General features: G+C 47.4%; 1 protein-coding gene across 5 annotated transcripts in view; it reads right to left on the bottom strand.

Annotated features, from left to right (window-relative positions):
• Nucleotides 1–686: 686 nt before the first annotated feature.
• Nucleotides 687–17558, bottom strand: part of hgsnat (heparan-alpha-glucosaminide N-acetyltransferase) — a 61248-nt gene continuing 44376 nt past the window's right edge. For 4 of the 5 annotated variants that reach the window (XM_038792640.1, XM_038792641.1, XM_038792642.1 and 1 more), the window contains 6 exons: nucleotides 14955–15081; nucleotides 12485–12571; nucleotides 11594–11671; nucleotides 11159–11229; nucleotides 8508–8620; nucleotides 3940–4121 (listed from right to left, as the gene is read on the bottom strand). In XM_038792640.1, coding sequence (XP_038648568.1) covers nucleotides 3940–4121; nucleotides 8508–8620; nucleotides 11159–11229; nucleotides 11594–11671; nucleotides 12485–12571; nucleotides 14955–15081 — 658 coding nt within the window. Of the gene's footprint in view, nucleotides 4122–8507; nucleotides 8621–11158; nucleotides 11230–11593; nucleotides 11672–12484; nucleotides 12572–14954; nucleotides 15082–17558 lie in introns of all 5 variants that reach the window. The other variant, XM_038792643.1, reaches the window with a different exon arrangement.

Here is a 17558-nt window from a genome sequence, read left to right as displayed (position 1 = left end):
TTAAGAAATGCTTGATTTTAAAATAGTCAGCCTTATTTTCAATACCCTTCTTAACCCACCATCTCCGACAATCCTCAGAAATCTTTACTCGGCAAATTCTCATCTTGAACATCCTCCATTATATGCACATAACAGCTGGAAGGCTTTAGCTGCCAATGACCCTACTCCCTAAACATCCCACCTCTTTCCTCCTTTTAAGCCACTCCTCAAAACCTACATCTTTGACCAAGCTGTTGGTCATCTTCCCCAATATGTAGCTTGGTGCCAAACCTCGAGGCATTTTACCACATTAAAGGCACAATATAAATATAAGCAGTTAAGGAATTCTTTTATTTGTTTGAAGTTATCCCTTTTAAAATTATAACTGACTCCTTGAACTTCAGTCTTACCAAACTGGATCATTTTGGCTGCAATTAACTTCCAATTCCTGCATGAACTATGCCAACTAATGACGAGATGTACGACGATACACTGCGCCTGAACAGGCATGAGATATGGATCAAAATTAAACATCCACAATTAAAAAGGGCACAGCAATACCATAATTTCAAACTGACCATCTTCCTCAGATAAATGATGATTTGACCTGTGTTGGACGTGCTTAATCTACAGCATGAAAAGGTCTGCGATCTCCATTTTAAATACTCGTACATATAATTAGGAGAGACCAGACAAAACAGCAAGAGCACTGAGACAACCATAATTTTATTGTCAGTAATAATAGCATTCCATAAATTAGATACAGATCAAGACACGGAAAAAGGATCCTGCACTGCTCTACTGTACAAAAAGGTTATAACTAAATAGAGCTACAACAGTACAAATCCCAGCAGAACAGATGCCACGCAACTATCATGGGAACAAAAATCTGTTAAGTCCCTTTGTCGGGTAAAATCCCATTCAAACTAAAGTTAGATACACCAAACGTGTGCAAACAATTACACAAAGGAATCTTAATAATTAACCAGAAATTTGGGTATAAAAACACTGGAGTACAAAACACTTACATTTTTATTGCCAAATAAACACTTTAAAAACATTATGCGCCCCTTCTGCAGAAGCAAAGGATTCAGACCCAAAATGATGAGTAGTCAAAGTTAGAAGCTAAAAATAAGCTTGAAGGAACATACAATCCTTCAGTGCTCGGCTGAGGTGAAAGAGCGGCAGCCTACGGTGAGTGTAGGGTGAGGCACAGTGCTCTGTTGCTGTAGACACCATCACCAGTTTTGGAGGTTGCTAGTACAGATTTATAGAAGTAAACACACCTCACACTATTCAGAGGTCAACCATAAAAAGCAGCAGGCTCGAGGCATTTAAAAAATATTACGTCAGTGGGAATTTTCAAAGAAATGTGAGCAGTAAAAATACAAAAGTTTAATCATTTCCAACAGCTTGAAAAATTGTGTTTGAGATACACTGACAATCAACTGTTGACCACAAGGTTACTGAAAAGTGACATGTGCTTTAAACAACTACCAAACCAATAATCAGTACAAGTTAAAAACTTTTATTTGAAGCAAAGATTTACCACACCATTTCATGTTAGCAGTAAATGTTCTTAATGGGTAGGCTAGTTTCAAAACCCTCCTTTCCTAATTTTAATCTCAAGTAATTTAAGTCATCCTCTGAAACCAGTATTACAGCATCAGACCCACGGACCCTGCAAAACCAGTGCTGCTGTATTCAAAGGCAGAGCTCAAGAAAGTGTGGCAAAGTGCTCGGCCACCTAGTCCAGCATTTCACTGACCGGCTTCAGAAGATGGCACAGATAGATGTTATGGTCACTCCTGAAAATTAATTTGTTCACAAGTTTTGAAGCAAAAAGCAAACATCTGAAGATGGGAAAAGGCCGAGTGCAACTAAACCAATGAATGAAGACAACACACCGGATGAAGAAAACATCAGTGACCAAGTCAAAGCTGTCAAATAAAAAACTTTAAAACATGAAGAGCATTTAAGAGAATGAAAGCTGATTGATGAATCAGACTGTGCAGTATACAAGGAAGAATTTTGTTTTGCATTATACAGAAATCAATAGAATCTTTTTTTTAGAAAGTCAAAACACATGAACTCAGTTTCCCTGTTACCACAAATTAGAAGTTAAACATAATCAGTTAAATATCCAATGGACAATGCAAGACTTTCCAAGTCAGCAACATTTATGGAAGCCAACAGCTTGAATAATGTTGGGCAATAGTGATTTCACTTTGAGGGAGTTTTCAAACAGTAAATCTTTCTATCCTCTCCTGAGCACAAGATAGTGCAGCGCTGGGTTCTTTATGATCTTATTACTGTTAACCAAAACAGACACTTCCCAATTCAATTGCTAGCTTGAGGTCACCCAACACTTTCCAGCATGGTTTGAATAAATTATCACAACTTCACCCACCGGTGTTAGCTACACTATACAAGAGCGAACAAGGAAAATCCAATCAAAGTGCTGGGTTTAATTTAGAGAAAATCAGTATATCTAACTTACGTTGGCCAAGTTTCATCTCGATTAAGGAGTTGATGAGCAAACCTGCTTCTGGATGTTAAACTTCTAAACCACCCTGTTGGCTGGCACTAGTCTTCCCGCCCTGCAGGGCCACTAGGCTGAAGGGCACAAAAGAGTCTGAAGATGTGGGATAACATTGGCCAGGAGAAATTAGCTGAAGGCTGGGAACTAGACCAGAGAGATATCCAGGGCTCAGGTCCTATCTTGGAGTAGGTTAAAAAGCGGAGCAGTATTTTCACCTGGTGTAATTGCCATTCAGTGGGTTATGGCGTGTTCTTGTGCCCTGGCCAAATGGGTAGTCACAATGCTCCTTCACATTTAATAATGAGTTGCGCTGCTCATCATACTACTGGCGAGAATGATTATGTGACCTCCATGGAGGGGGCGTTGAGAAGCAGGTACCATTTGCATTCGGGACACTCCAATGATAAGAAACTAACACAAGTTCAGAACCAAATCAACCTTGCATGGCAGACCTGGTATTGGATAAGTAAGCTAGACCTAGTCATCAGGGGCTGGGTTTCTTCCCACATAACCTCAGGAAACCCAGCAAGCCAAGGTCCTAATGGACAAGGTGATCCTCACTGGAAAAGCAGCACGAAGTTCATCAGAAATTTGTTCTGCTAAACTTTGGTGCTTTAGCAGCACTGCTCCACACACTTCAGGTCCTTGAGCACTGCTTGGATGCACCCCTAGAGGGCATGCTGCTCCATAGTGGGAAAATACAAGCCAAGTCAATTGGGGAGGGGGCATTTTGGGATTCAATACTGGTGATGTTGGTCTAACTAGAAGGGAAAAAGAACAAATCATTGATACCGCCTACATGTTCTTTAGCTTTGCATGGCTGTACGGTTATTACTGGATTTTAGCTGGCCTCGTCAGACACAGACTTTAGTACAGCAAGGAGGCCATCTTCAATACTACTGCCATCCCATTCCTCATCCACCACGATGGAGCAACACAGCTTTTGGAAACAAAATGTTTTAGGCAAATCTTTGCTCGAAATTAGTTGAAGAATAGTGTAAGTAAGACCAAAATGCGAGTGATAACAAGTGGGACAGAATGTTAGGATAGAGTGAGTGTAGAATATTGAGAGGCTTCAGGAGTGGAGATCTAGTACAGTGGGACAGCGAGAGGGAAGAGGTTAAAAGTGCTAGTGCAATCAACTCCGAGCAGAACAGCACTTTTATACAATTCCAAATCTAACCAGTTGGCAGTGATGGCACATAGCAATGGTGTGGAAACCTGTAACCAAGTGGGCCAGGGAGAGCGTTGACAGAAATTGGTCATTGGCATACTGGCCATTAGACAAATTTAAAGCTGCAGACATTATGTTTCCACTGTTGATGCAAACACATCAGTCTGTTTAGACATAATATATATATAGAAAAATATATTCCACTTCATATATGTGCAAAAAAAAAAATACTGCTGATTTCTGATCAAATTTTCCAAAATATTTTCTTCTTATAAAGAACGTAAGAAATAAAAACCCAGATAGAGGTAGCGAGGAGGTTCTGGGCTAGGTGTTCACCATGCGAACGGTCGTTGAACATTTTCCACCTGAAAGGAAAGTAATGCTCGAACACCTCGTGTCCAACGTAGAGTAGGATGGAGTTCATCCCTAAAGAGATCAGGAGAAACAAAAGTGATCGTCAATGGTCACCAATTCTACGACAGCCCGTGGCAGAAGAGCATTCTAACCATAGCTGGTGCCATCCAGATAGTCACTGAGTTTAGACACCAAGTTTAGACACCACACCAAAATAAAGCCTGGTGTTCAAACAACTGGATCGGAAACATCACAACAGTGGCGAGCTGAGGGGCAATGGCAAGTAAAATTGTGACTCGTACTTCCCTGATGATTTAAGAGGCTGTGACCACACAATTGGAATCTCTGGGTGTTTGCCCCAGGCTCTCAGTCCTCTACCCACTGTATCTTCTGAAAATTTAATTTTTCCTCCCGGTTTCAGTCATGCACCTCCATGGCGGAGCCAAATGTACCGCACCGGTCAGTGCAAATGGACTCTAGACACTCAGAAAACAGACATGGCTCACTTGCACAAGTAGCCATTAATGTCTGGATTCACAGTCAAATGCCATTTCTCTTTCTTGATCTCTATTGGAAGGCAAGAACATTACTGAGGGAGAGGGAAACATCACAGAATTCCTGTTGCAAGCAGTGCTCCCTGAGAGGAGGACCACATGGCAGAGGGAAGGCAAAGGTACCAGCTGGGTCAACTCAATGCCAAACTCTGTACAGTGTCACTGGGGAAAAATAGAGAAGCCTGTGGATTCACACTGTCCCGTTCTCACCACAGTGGACTGGAACTCCCTGTGGGGAAGAAGCGGGTGTTAAAAACGCACAGGAAAGAACCAAAATTCCTCCTCTGTGCTGCCAGTGCACTCTGCTTAAAAATACCAAATGCTTGGACAGAAAGGTGAAATAGCCTCTTCAAAGCAGGCTAGTGTGACTACAGTAGTCCCCCTTTATAACGCGGGTGTTGGGGTCCAAGACAGCCACCCGCGTTGCATCCGAGCCGCGGATACCCACGATGGGGGTTTTAAATTTATTTAAAAATCTATGCTAGCGCTTCCCATTGAGAGTCTACGGGGGGGCGGGGGGAGAAGTCAGACCCCCGTAGACTCACAATGGGAAGCGCTAGCATAGATTTTTAAATAAATTTAAAACCCCCATCGTGGATCTAATTATAACAGTGTCAATTTCAGCGGCCGGCTCACTTTGATCCGGAGAGGGAAGCTGCTCTCTCACTGAAACAATCAGCCGGCCGCTGAAATTGACATTGCCGCTGCTCTCTCCCTCCAATCCAACTTTTAAGTTTTAATGTTTCTGATTGGAGGGAGAGAGCAGCCGGCAGTGTCAATTTCAGCGGCCGGCTGATTGTTTCAGTGAGAGAGCAGCTTCCCTCTCCGGATCAAAGTGAGCCGGCCGCTGAAATTGACACTGCCGGCTGATTGGAGGGAGAGAGCAGAGAACACATGAGGAGGTCACACGGGCCTCTGCAAGACCATCATGGTCTCACATCGCCCCTCCCCTCTGTGGCTGCTGGGGTACGGGCTGGGGCTGCTGGGGCACGGGCTGGGGCAGCTGGGGCAGCTGGGGCAGCTGGGGCAGCTGTGGCTGCTGGGGCAGCTGTGGCTGCTGGGGCACTGTGGCTGCTGGGGCACTGTGGCTGCTGGGGCACTGTGGCTGCTGGGGCACTGTGGCTGCTGGGGCACTGTGGCTGCTGGGGCACTGTGGCTGCTGGGGCACTGTGGCTGCTGGGGCACTGTGGCTGCTGGGGCACTGTGGCTGCTGGGGCACTGTGGCTGCTGGGGCACTGTGGCTGCTGGGGCACTGTGGCTGCTGGGGCACTGTGGCTGCTGGGGCACTGTGGCTGCTGGGGCACTGTGGCTGCTGGGGCACTGTGGCTGCTGGGGCACTGTGGCTGCTGGGGCACTGTGGCTGCTGGGGCACTGCGGCTGCTGGGGCACTGCGGCTGCTGGGGCACTGCGGCTGCTGGGGCACTGCGGCTGCTGGGGCACTGCGGCTGCTGGGGCACTGCGGCTGCTGGGGCACTGCGGCTGCTGGGGCACTGCGGCTGCTGGGGCACTGCGGCTGCTGGGGCACTGCGGCTGCTGGGGCACTGCGGCTGCTGGGGCACTGCGGCTGCTGGGGCACTGCGGCTGCTGGGGCACTGCGGCTGCTGGGGCACTGCGGCTGCTGGGGCACTGCGGCTGCTGGGGCACTGCGGCTGCTGATGCACTGCGGCTGCTGGGGCACTGCGGCTGCTGGGGCACTGCGGCTGCTGGGGCACTGTGGCTGCTGGGGTACTGTGGCTGCTGGGGTACTGTGGCTGCTGGGGTACAGGCTGTGGCTGCTGGGGTACAGGCTGTGGCTGCTGGGGTACAGGCTGTGGCTGCTGGGGTACAGGCTGTGGCTGCTGGGGTACAGGCTGTGGCTGCTGGGGTACAGGCTGTGGCTGCTGGGGTACAGGCTGTGGCTGCTGGGGTACAGGCTGTGGCTGCTGGGGTACAGGCTGTGGCTGCTGGGGTACAGGCTGTGGCTGCTGGGGTACAGGCTGTGGCTGCTGGGGTACAGGCTGTGGCTGCTGGGGTACAGGCTGTGGCTGCTGGGGTACAGGCTGTGGCTGCTGGGGTACAGGCTGTGGCTGCTGGGGTACAGGCTGTGGCTGCTGGGGTACAGGCTGTGGCTGCTGGGGTACAGGCTGTGGCTGCTGGGGTACAGGCTGTGGCTGCTGGGGTACAGGCTGTGGCTGCTGGGGTACAGGCTGTGGCTGCTGGGGTACAGGCTGTGGCTGCTGGGGTACAGGCTGTGGCTGCTGGGGTACAGGCTGTGGCTGCTGGGGTACAGGCTGTGGCTGCTGGGGTACAGGCTGTGGCTGCTGGGGTACAGGCTGTGGCTGCTGGGGTACAGGCTGTGGCTGCTGGGGTACAGGCTGTGGCTGCTGGGGTACAGGCTGTGGCTGCTGGGGTACAGGCTGTGGCTGCTGGGGTACAGGCTGTGGCTGCTGGGGTACAGGCTGTGGCTGCTGGGGTACAGGCTGTGGCTGCTGGGGTACAGGCTGTGGCTGCTGGGTACAGGCTGTGGCTGCTGGGGTACAGGCTGTGGCTGCTGGGGTACAGGCTGTGGCTGCTGGGGTACAGGCTGTGGCTGCTGGGGTACAGGCTGTGGCTGCTGGGGTACAGGCTGTGGCTGCTGGGGTACAGGCTGTGGCTGCTGGGGTACAGGCTGTGGCTGCTGGGGTACAGGCTGTGGCTGCTGGGGTACAGGCTGTGGCTGCTGGGGTACAGGCTGTGGCTGCTGGGGTACAGGCTGTGGCTGCTGGGGTACAGGCTGTGGCTGCTGGGGTACAGGCTGTGGCTGCTGGGGTACAGGCTGTGGCTGCTGGGGTTCAGGCTGTGGCTGCTGGGGTACAGGCTGTGGCTGCTGGGGTACAGGCTGTGGCTGCTGGGGTACAGGCTGTGGCTGCTGGGGTACAGGCTGTGGCTGCTGGGGTACAGGCTGTGGCTGCTGGGGTACAGGCTGTGGCTGCTGGGGTACAGGCTGTGGCTGCTGGGGTACAGGCTGTGGCTGCTGGGGTACAGGCTGTGGCTGCTGGGGTACAGGCTGTGGCTGCTGGGGTACAGGCTGTGGCTGCTGGGGTACAGGCTGTGGCTGCTGGGGTACAGGCTGTGGCTGCTGGGGTACAGGCTGTGGCTGCTGGGGTACAGGCTGTGGCTGCTGGGGTACAGGCTGTGGCTGCTGGGGTACAGGCTGTGGCTGCTGGGGTACAGGCTGTGGCTGCTGGGGTACAGGCTGTGGCTGCTGGGGTACAGGCTGTGGCTGCTGGGGTACAGGCTGTGGCTGCTGGGGTACAGGCTGTGGCTGCTGGGGTACAGGCTGTGGCTGCTGGGGTACAGGCTGTGGCTGCTGGGGTACAGGCTGTGGCTGCTGGGGTACAGGCTGTGGCTGCTGGGGTACAGGCTGTGGCTGCTGGGGTACAGGCTGTGGCTGCTGGGGTACAGGCTGTGGCTGCTGGGGTACAGGCTGTGGCTGCTGGGGTACAGGCTGTGGCTGCTGGGGTACAGGCTGTGGCTGCTGGGGTACAGGCTGTGGCTGCTGGGGTACAGGCTGTGGCTGCTGGGGTGCAGGCCGTGGCTGCTGAGGTACAGGCTGTGGCTGCGGGGGTACTGATTGGAGGGAGAGAGCAGCGGGCAGTGTCAATTTCAGCGGCCGGCTGATTGCTTCAGTGAGAGAGCAGCTTCCCTCTCCGGATCAAAGTGAGCCGGCCGCTGAAATTGACACAACTGATAGTTGGGGTCCATAAGCCCCCCCCGCGGTATATCGCGAACCGCGGTATTGCGGAGCGCGGTATAACAGGGGACTACTGTATTATACTCTCCTCAGATGAAGGTTTATTTTTTAGGACGGGGAGGGAGAAGGTCGAGAAGCACAGTGGCAAAAAGCAGAAAACCCTGGAATTGCGGAGTAGAGGAATTGTCCTACCTGGATAGAAAAAGGGAGCTCCAGTCCACTGCTTCTTTAAATCCACCATAAAATAGATCAGCAAGAGCAGAAGATAAGCGAAAGAACTTAGTGTTGTGACATAAGAGATGGACCTGTACGTAGAAAATGGAAGCAAGAGAAAAGTCAAAGTGGCAGATACCATTCCATTAAACCAACACTTCCCGACATGTACACGCTAACATAATGTGGACTCAATTTACTTCGCACTTTTTGTCATCTTAAAACACGGTGCAAAGAGACATCGGATTGCAGAGGACATCTTGGCTCAAACTGAGAGGATGTGACAAGTGCTCAAATGAACAACGGTGCTAAAAACATTTCTCAGCTTCAAAAAAGGTCCGAGTTGAAGAGAACAGTTATATCTTAATTCCATCCTCTTGAACCATGTTCCAAATATTCCAAAGGGTGGCACGGCAGCAGAGTGGGTAGCACTGCTGCCCACAGCGCAGAGGACCTGGGTTTGATTCCGGCCCCGGGTCTGTGTGTGGAATTTGCACATTCTTCCTGTGGGTTTCACCCCCACAATCCAAAGATGTGCAGGCTAGGTGAATTGGCCATGGTAAATTGCCCCTTAATTGGAAAAGAGAATTGGGTACTCTAAATTTATAAAAACAAATATTCCAAATCAGACATTAAATTTCTTTTAGTTCATACTTGGTAGGATATGGGTCCAGTTTGTGCAGTTAACTCTTGGCAATATTACCCACAAGCCTTAGTGTAGGGTCCAGCTTTACCGCATTCCCATCCTGGACTCCACACTCAGCTGATACAAAATTAGACAAGACTCAAACGATTTACAGCTCAATTTGCTTGCCTCCTTTCTCCAGCCTACTGAAACGCCATGATCTATTCAATGCGGCAACCCTTTACCCCTATCCCGGATGTCTCCTTGAGCTTTGTTCAGGGTCTTAATGGAGGTGGAAACTAATTTGTAAATACATCAATGCCAAATTTCCTGTCCCTCAATTCAAATTCTCAGTGGCCCAACTCTCCCGACCACCCCCCTCCCCACATCTAATTCTCCACCTGCTTCCACCTCTATCGCCAAGCTCATCCTCAATGATACGGCTCATTTATATCTTGCATCTTAATATACTCCTTATACACACATGACTGTGACAAAATCCAGCTGCAACTCCATCTACAAGTTTGTTGATGACACATCTGTACTGGGTCGGATCTCGAACAACAATGAGTACAAGAGAGGATAGAGAACTTAGTAGCATAGTGCATTGACAACAATCTCTCCCTCAATGTCAGCTTAATGAGGCAACAGATCATCGACTTCAGGAAGCAAACTGTTTTACATGCCCATCTGCATCAATGGTGCTGTGGAGAACATGGTTGACAGCTTCAAATTCTACGTGTAAACATCACCAACAATCTGACCTGGTCCACCCACGTCACGACCAAGAAATCACAACAACGCCTACACTTCCTCAGGAAACTAAGGAAAGTTGGCACGTCCACAATGACTCTTACCAACTGTTATAGATGCACCATAAAAAGCATCCTATCTAGCTGCATCACAGCCTGGTATGGCAATTGCTCGGCCCAAGGCCATAAGAAACTACAGAGAGTCGTGGACGCAGTCCAGTCCATCACATCATACGAACCCACCTCCCATCCATTGACTATCTACATCTCCCATTGTCTTGAGAAAGCAGCATAATCAAAAGACCCCTCCCACCCAGATTATTCTCTCTTCCAAATTCTTCCATTGCCTCCAATGAGAACATGCACCAACAGATTCAAAAATAGCTTCTTCCCCGCTGTTACCAGACTCCTGAATGCCCTCTTATTGAACTGAACTGATCTTTCTACGCATCTTCTTCAGTGTAGCACTATATTCCGTATGCTTCACCTGATGTTTATGTATTTACATAGTGTATTTATCCCATGTCCTGTGTTTTTCATATATGGAGCGGTCTGTCTGGACTGTTCGCAGAGCAATACTTTTTCCACTGTACCTCAGTACACGTGACAAATCTAAATCTAATCCTCAACCTGAACCTGTGTTCTATATCACAAAAGTCTAACTACTCAGAAACCTTGCTTGCAACTTTTCCTTCTTAAAATCCCGTTCGTCTCCCTATCCTGCCACTTGCTTGGGACAAGGAATTTCAAAATTCTGATCCTTCTCATCAAACCTTACTGTGCCTGCAGTTCTATATCCCTGCCTGCTCTTCTAACGATGCTCTAGTTACATAACACTCTCCGACACACTGCGACTAGTCAATGTACCTTCAGCCAGCATGCTGCCAGAAACCAAAACTCCACTTGCCCCTTGTGCTCCTTCATTAGGGGCAATGAACAGCACCTTGTCAAAAATTTATAATTACTTACTCAAGGACCATTTTAAAAAAAAGACCTTAAAATAGTCTATTGTGCACGAACTCATCACTTCGTTGCACTGTTGGGAATGAATCGCCCATTACAGATTTCTGAAACAAACCTTTTGCACACAGCGGGCCAAATGAGTGACTCATAAAACTGCATTTCTTCTGCAAAACATCTATTTCACTCTGCCAGTCAGATTGCACACGGCTCGTGGCAACATTTGAAACATACTGACCTGCCTGCAGTGCTGCACTAAATCACTGCCTCGTTTAATATTACAATATACCTACCATAAATTCTTGTTGACAGGAATGAAACCTTGGTCTTTAGAACATTCTGTAAGGATGGCTGAAATAGCACCCTAGGGTTAACAAAGCAGATCAACAGATTAGACAAGCAAGGAACACTTCAACAGTATAATATTCTTGATCACAGTAGCATAGTGGTTAGCACTGTTGCTTCACAGTGCCAGGGACCCGGGTTTGATTCCCGGCTTGGGTCACTGTCTGTGTGGAGTGTGCACGTTCTCCCAGTATCTGCGTGGGCTTGCTCCGGTTTCCTCCCACAAGTCCCGAGAATTCTCCCTCAGTGTACCCGAACAGGCGCCGGAATGTGGCGACTAGGGGATTTTCACAATAACTTCATTGCAGTGTTAATGTAAGCCTACTTGTGACAATAACAAAGATTATCTATCAGAAGTTTTTTTCCCCCCCAAATTCACTCACCAGCAGTATGCTCCAAATGAAAAATCTCAGCATTATCTGCTTATTTTGTCCTTTGTAAATAATGAAAATCTTCCCAGCCTGTAGAGAGAAAAATCAGACTGAGATATTTCGGCCTCAACAAAGTTGTAATTTTGAGGCTCGGCATAAATTGAATCAGAAGCATTGGGTGGATGCAGCTTCCGATTCCTGTACTCAACCATGAGACTACCCAAATGAAGTCTTTTAGTGTCATTCCAACACTAATAGTGACTACACTTCAATAGTAGTTATCTTTTTGGGATGTCTCAATAATCATGAAAAGTGCTTTATAAACTTCTTTCTTTCTAAATCCAAGTCTGTGTAGGTTGCACCAAGCTATTTAAAAACAAATTTGTGTTTCCAGAAAACAAAGCCACTGAGTTATCTAGTAAAGGCACAACAGGGAAAAGGAAGGAGAACGGACCTTTTGATAAAATCCCAGTCACCAGAAACATCCACCCTCCGGCAGACAATCTCAAAAACCAATCCAGCCACTGGCAGCCACATGGGGTTTGCATGAACCGGGAGGAATTTAGTTCCTCTCAACCTTTAAATGTGACAGAATACGACAGTCCAAACTTTCACCCCAGTTTCTCAGACCGTAACGACGGCGTAGAAACACATCAAAAAGGGTTTATATATCCATAGAATCCCTACAGTGCAGAAGGAGGCCATTCAGCCCATCGAGTCTGCACTGATCCTGAAAATGCACCTTACCTAGGCTCACTCTCCCACCCCATCCCTCCACCTAACCTGCACATTTTTGGACTGACTATATTTCAGTGGGTGCAGTACATTAACATCTCATGACAACTTATTATATTATTGTTATATACTATTCAAAGACGCTCACTGTTGCTCAATGAATGTTACCTGTAGTCCCAGAAATGCCATCACAATCGAGTTGATAAGTCCCAGCAAGTTTTCAGGATCATATGGCACTGTAGTGTGATAAAGTACCTTAAAAATAAAAATAATTCCCAGTTCATTGCATCTAAAACACAAAAGCCAAGACTATTTTAAAAACAGAAGGAACAGGCCTCATGAAACAGTTTAACTCAAAAGAAATTAGTCCTGATGGCAAAAAGAGACGGGCGGCATAAATTTCTTCATTTGAATTTACCTTTAAAACCTTAAACCTTTGTAGTCGTTCTCAGGGAGACTTGTAGGTTATGCCTGTACACATGGGAGATCAAAGAGCCATCTTTGTACCTGGGACTGATTCTCTTCATTAGCTTCAGTCAAAATACATGTGAAGATCCAGTGACGAGGACAAAATCTCTTGGCCCCTTGTGGGCTCGCTCTTCCATAACATCTTTGAACACTGAACAATCCAGAGGTGTTTGCCTCAATTAATCTGCCTGGTAGATCATCGTAAATATTGGTCACTCACTAAAACTTCCTTTGGTCCCAACTTCTTGTTGTAATTTGAAGGAATATTGAGTTTACCTAATCATACCATTTAATATATGATGTGAGTATTCATTTTCTTCCTAGACTAGAAAGGAATGGAGGGTACTCTTCCCTCTATGCTCCTCACAGGTATTATTCTTTTCTAATCTGCTGCTTTCCGCCCTGTGTGCAGCATGACCAGCCTATTATTAGCTCAGGTGCTAAATAGCCATGTTCAACATAAAAAGAGTGTTGGCTAGATTAATATGGTTTATAAATGCTGACATTTACCCCTTTTTCCCCCCAGACTGTGAACTTCAACCACATACAGTAAGTGAGACACATTGTGTTGCCGACATTCAGTTTCAAACAAGTCATGAAAAAGAAACAAGTGTGGCTGCAGGGGAGGGGAGGGTTACCCAGGGACACAAAAAAGGAGATTCAAACTGGAACGGGCATCAGAAAAAAATAAATCAGCTTCAGTTCAGTCAAAAAGTGAGATATGGCTACTGTAATGGATTTCACATGTACACAAAAAATTTTGTCCTCAATTATTGGGAATCAGATTTTCAGGTACACTTTGTAAGGAAAATTCGGGGATGGGTGAAGCAGATAGAACTGTTGTATAAGGCTTAATTGCAGAAGTGTTCGTAGCTTCAGATACAGGGAGTTACTTACGCTCGAACAGTACAGCATCCACAGGAACACTTCTCCCTAGTAAGAACCCCCACTTGTACATTATTTGATTTATGCAATGACATCATGGAGAGATTATTCTCTGTACAGTAACACAAAGTGTCTGGAAAGTATTTTCTGTCTTGCAAGATTTGATCGCAACCAGCAGTAGAGAGTTGTACTGAAGTTGGTCATATCCCCTCCCTCTGCATTAGAACAGGGACTAAACAGTTGGTTGGTTGCTCATTTTTAATCACCATTCCAAAATATCCAATAAGTTTATGATGCAGTTTAGTTTGACCAGTCCTTTTCAGCCAATGAGCGAACAGTTAGGGACACAAACTACCAATGGTTCCATTACTTGCTCTCAGGATGTTGTAAAGGGGTTCCATTTTGACTGTTTTGAAATTTAATTACACATCTTTTTGTATTGCAGCTCGTTGCGATGGTATCAATTAACCAAACTCAAAACTGCCCCCCACATCATGTGACATGGACTAACAGGGATACAGGGTCTGCTCTCCCACTGCAGTGAATTACTAGTCTCAGCCACATTGCTTTGGATGACACAGCACTAGCTGGGGAGAAGGCTGGGCAGGGAGGGGTCAAGAGGAACCTATTACATGCCAATTGAAACCCAATCTGTAGCAAGATTTTAAATATCAGCAGTAAAATGTGTAACCAGAGATGGGCAAGAGGGGAGCTGGGAGGGGGAAAAACTAAAGATGGTGGCAGCTGATGGCTCAAACTCAATGCTTTCTGATGGAAAGTTCTGTCATTTATTTTTGAAATGCTTCTCTCTACTGCATTCATTCCCAATTTAACTCAGGTGGCAGTGGTTAGCACTGTTGCCTCACAGCACCATGGACCCGCGTTTGATTTCAGCCTTAGGTGACCTTCTGTGTGAAGTTTGCACGTTCTCCCAGTGTCCGCGTGGGTGTCCTCTCTGGGTGCTCCGGTTTCCTCCCACAGTCCAAAGATGTGCAGGTTAGGTGCATTGGCTGTGATAAATTGGCCCTTAAGTGTCCAGGGTCGTGTAGATTGGATGGGGCTACAGCCTGGGTGGGGTGCACTTTCAGCAGGTTGGTGCAGACGTAATGGGCCGAATGGCCTCCTTCCACACTGCAGGGATTCTATGATAACAGTGAATTCCATCACACCATCATTGGAAACAAGGCCTCTACTTTCTGATTTGCAAAAACGTTTCATTACACAAAAGCGAAAAAACAAACTTCATAGGACACCAACTGAAAAGTAAAATTCAGCAGCTCTTTACCCTGCAAGAAGGGTGTTGATAAATGTGCTCTTCTCCAAACAGCCACCGATCAATGTACCCTGTTGCTCCTCCAGTACAATTAACAAACTGTCCAAAGTCTCCAATTCCACCAGGACCGAGATAACCTCTAATAAGCGACAAAAAAACAAGCACTTTTTAACGAAAGGTTTGATGAGAGGGTAAAAACAGCACAAGTGGCATTGGATGGACCCAGCAGAGGAAACTAAAAAGACGTCGGCTCAAATCCTGGGCTGGGGCAGGGTGATGAAATTAGTTCTAGTAATTCTGGGATGGAAAGGATGTCCTGGGTCTCCATTCCTTTGGCACCATAAGAAAGATTTGAATTATATAGCAGGGCATTCCAAAGCACTTTACAACTAATTTGAGTACTTTTGTAGTCATTGTTGTAAATTAGCCAGCCTAGCAGTCAATTTCTCACACAGCCAGGCCCTACTTGGGAGTTGTTACAATTAAGAGGTTTACACGGTTGATGTTTTGGGTGGGACTGTGCCATTTTTTAAGGTAAAATGAAGGGGGTCAGGCTACACATTCCGAAGCTTGCCTGACAGCAAGCCTGGGTGGTTTAATTGGTAAAGATTAAAGGGTACCCAGGTTATTTTATTTGGAAGGTGGTACAAGGTGTTTACAGCAGCCTGTGAACCATGGGTGATTAGGTTATGAGTCTCCAAAGTTCCAGAAGAGTGTCAAGAATGGTGAGGGACCAAAGACAATGACTTCAGCTTATTGAGGAAAATTTCTACTCATCCAGTACCAAGAGTCAGAGAAGTAGCCCAACAATTCAGATACTGTGGAAGAAGTGAGAGAGATGGCGGTGCAGTAAAGCTGAATGTAGCCAGGGAAAACATGGAAACTGACATTGCATTTTCAGATATATGGGAAAGATGGGTATAGAGGGATATGGGCCGGGATTGCAGTCAGGGGAGCTGGGTCTCCCGAATACACTGCATTATTACTGGGTGGAGAATGCAGAGGTGGTGAGGAGCTGGGTTAGGGGAAGACACTCCCAGTAGGTTAGAATGGAAGAGAGTCTGTGCAGGGGGTCAGGGTTGTGGGCGTTGGCAACAGCACCGCTCCCAATGGCCCCGGGGAAATATTTAGGGAGTCCGGAGGCGGTGGCGACTTTGAAGATCTGGAGGCAGTTGCGGCAACATTTCAGGTTGTAGATGGGGTTAAGGGAAATGCCGATTTGGAGGAATCATTGATTTGAGCCAGGGAAGCGGGATGGAAATTTTCGGAAATGGGTGGAGGGGAGAGCTACGGTATTAAAGGATTTGTTTCTGTGGGGCCGGTTTGCAAGGCTGGAGGAGCAGGGGGAGAAATATGGGTTGGGGCAGAGGGATATGTTTAGATATATGCAGGTCCGAGATTTCATTAGGAAGGAGGTACAGAGCTTTTCAGTGGCGCCGGTTCCCACACTGTTAAGAGATACTGACAACAGCTGGATTGGAGAAGGGGGTGGTGTCGGCGATTTATGGGGGGATTCTGGGGGAAGGTGAGGTATCGCTGGAGGGGATTAAGACGAAGTGGGAGGAAGAGTTGGGGGGGGGGGGGGGTGGAGATGGGGTTGTGATGTGAGGTGCATCGGAGGGTGAATGCCTCAACTTCGTGCGCGAGGTTGGGGCTGATACAGTTGAAGGTGGTGTACAGGGCGCACCTCACAAGGACAAGCCGACTCTTTGAAGGGGTCGAGGATGTTTGTGAACGCTGTCATCACGTTCATTTGTTTTAGTCCTGTCCAAAACTGGAGGGAGATATTCAGGGTAATCTCAAAGGTGGTGCACGCAAAACTCTAATCAGGCCCCCAAGAAGCCATATTCCGGGTGTCAGATCAGCTGCGGTTGGAAGCGGGTGCAGAGGCAGATGTTTTAGCCTTTGCCTCGCTGATCACCCGAAGAACAGTCCTGTTGGGGTGGAGGTCAGCCTCTCGGCGTGGTGGTGGGGAAGAATTGGATGACATCGAACATTAGTGGGGGTTGGCAATATATAATTTATTGGTGGTTATGTATGGGTTCCTGATTCTTCTTCGTTGGTGTTTTGTATTTTAAATGTTGTGGGCTGTTTGGGGGTGGGTGAGATGAAGGGAGTGTTAGCCAGGGGATTGCTATTGTTGATTATTTGTTGGAGAGTGTAAATTTGATGAAAATGTGGAAAAGAATAATTTTTTTTTTTTTAAAATAGAGGGATATGGGCCAAATGCTGGCAATTGGGACTAGCTTAGGGGTAAAAACTGGGCAGCATAGACAAGTTGGGCTGAAAGGCCTGTTTTCTAGCTGTAAACCTCTGACGTCACCAAGGAACATCATGTAGATAAGAAATAGGAGGGAGCCCAAGGACAGATCCATGGAGGACAAAGATAAAAGTACAGGAATGGGAGAATGGCGATTCTCTGGCTACAATTAGATAAATAAGAATGGAACCAGTAAAGTGTAGTCCCATCTAACGGAGTGATGGATTTCGGGGGGGGGGAGTGATCAACTGTGACAACGGTGCAAACAGGTCAAAAAGGACCAGAAGGGTCAATTTACCTTCATCAATTGTTTGGATCCCACTTGTAACTTTGATAATAACTGTCCTATCACTGTG

The sequence above is a fragment of the Scyliorhinus canicula genome, chromosome 3 (assembly GCF_902713615.1).
Source record: "Scyliorhinus canicula chromosome 3, sScyCan1.1, whole genome shotgun sequence".
Classification (NCBI taxonomy): domain Eukaryota; kingdom Metazoa; phylum Chordata; class Chondrichthyes; order Carcharhiniformes; family Scyliorhinidae; genus Scyliorhinus; species Scyliorhinus canicula.
The sequence above is the reverse complement of the archived record's forward strand: the minus strand, read 5'-3'. Positions and strand labels throughout refer to the sequence as shown.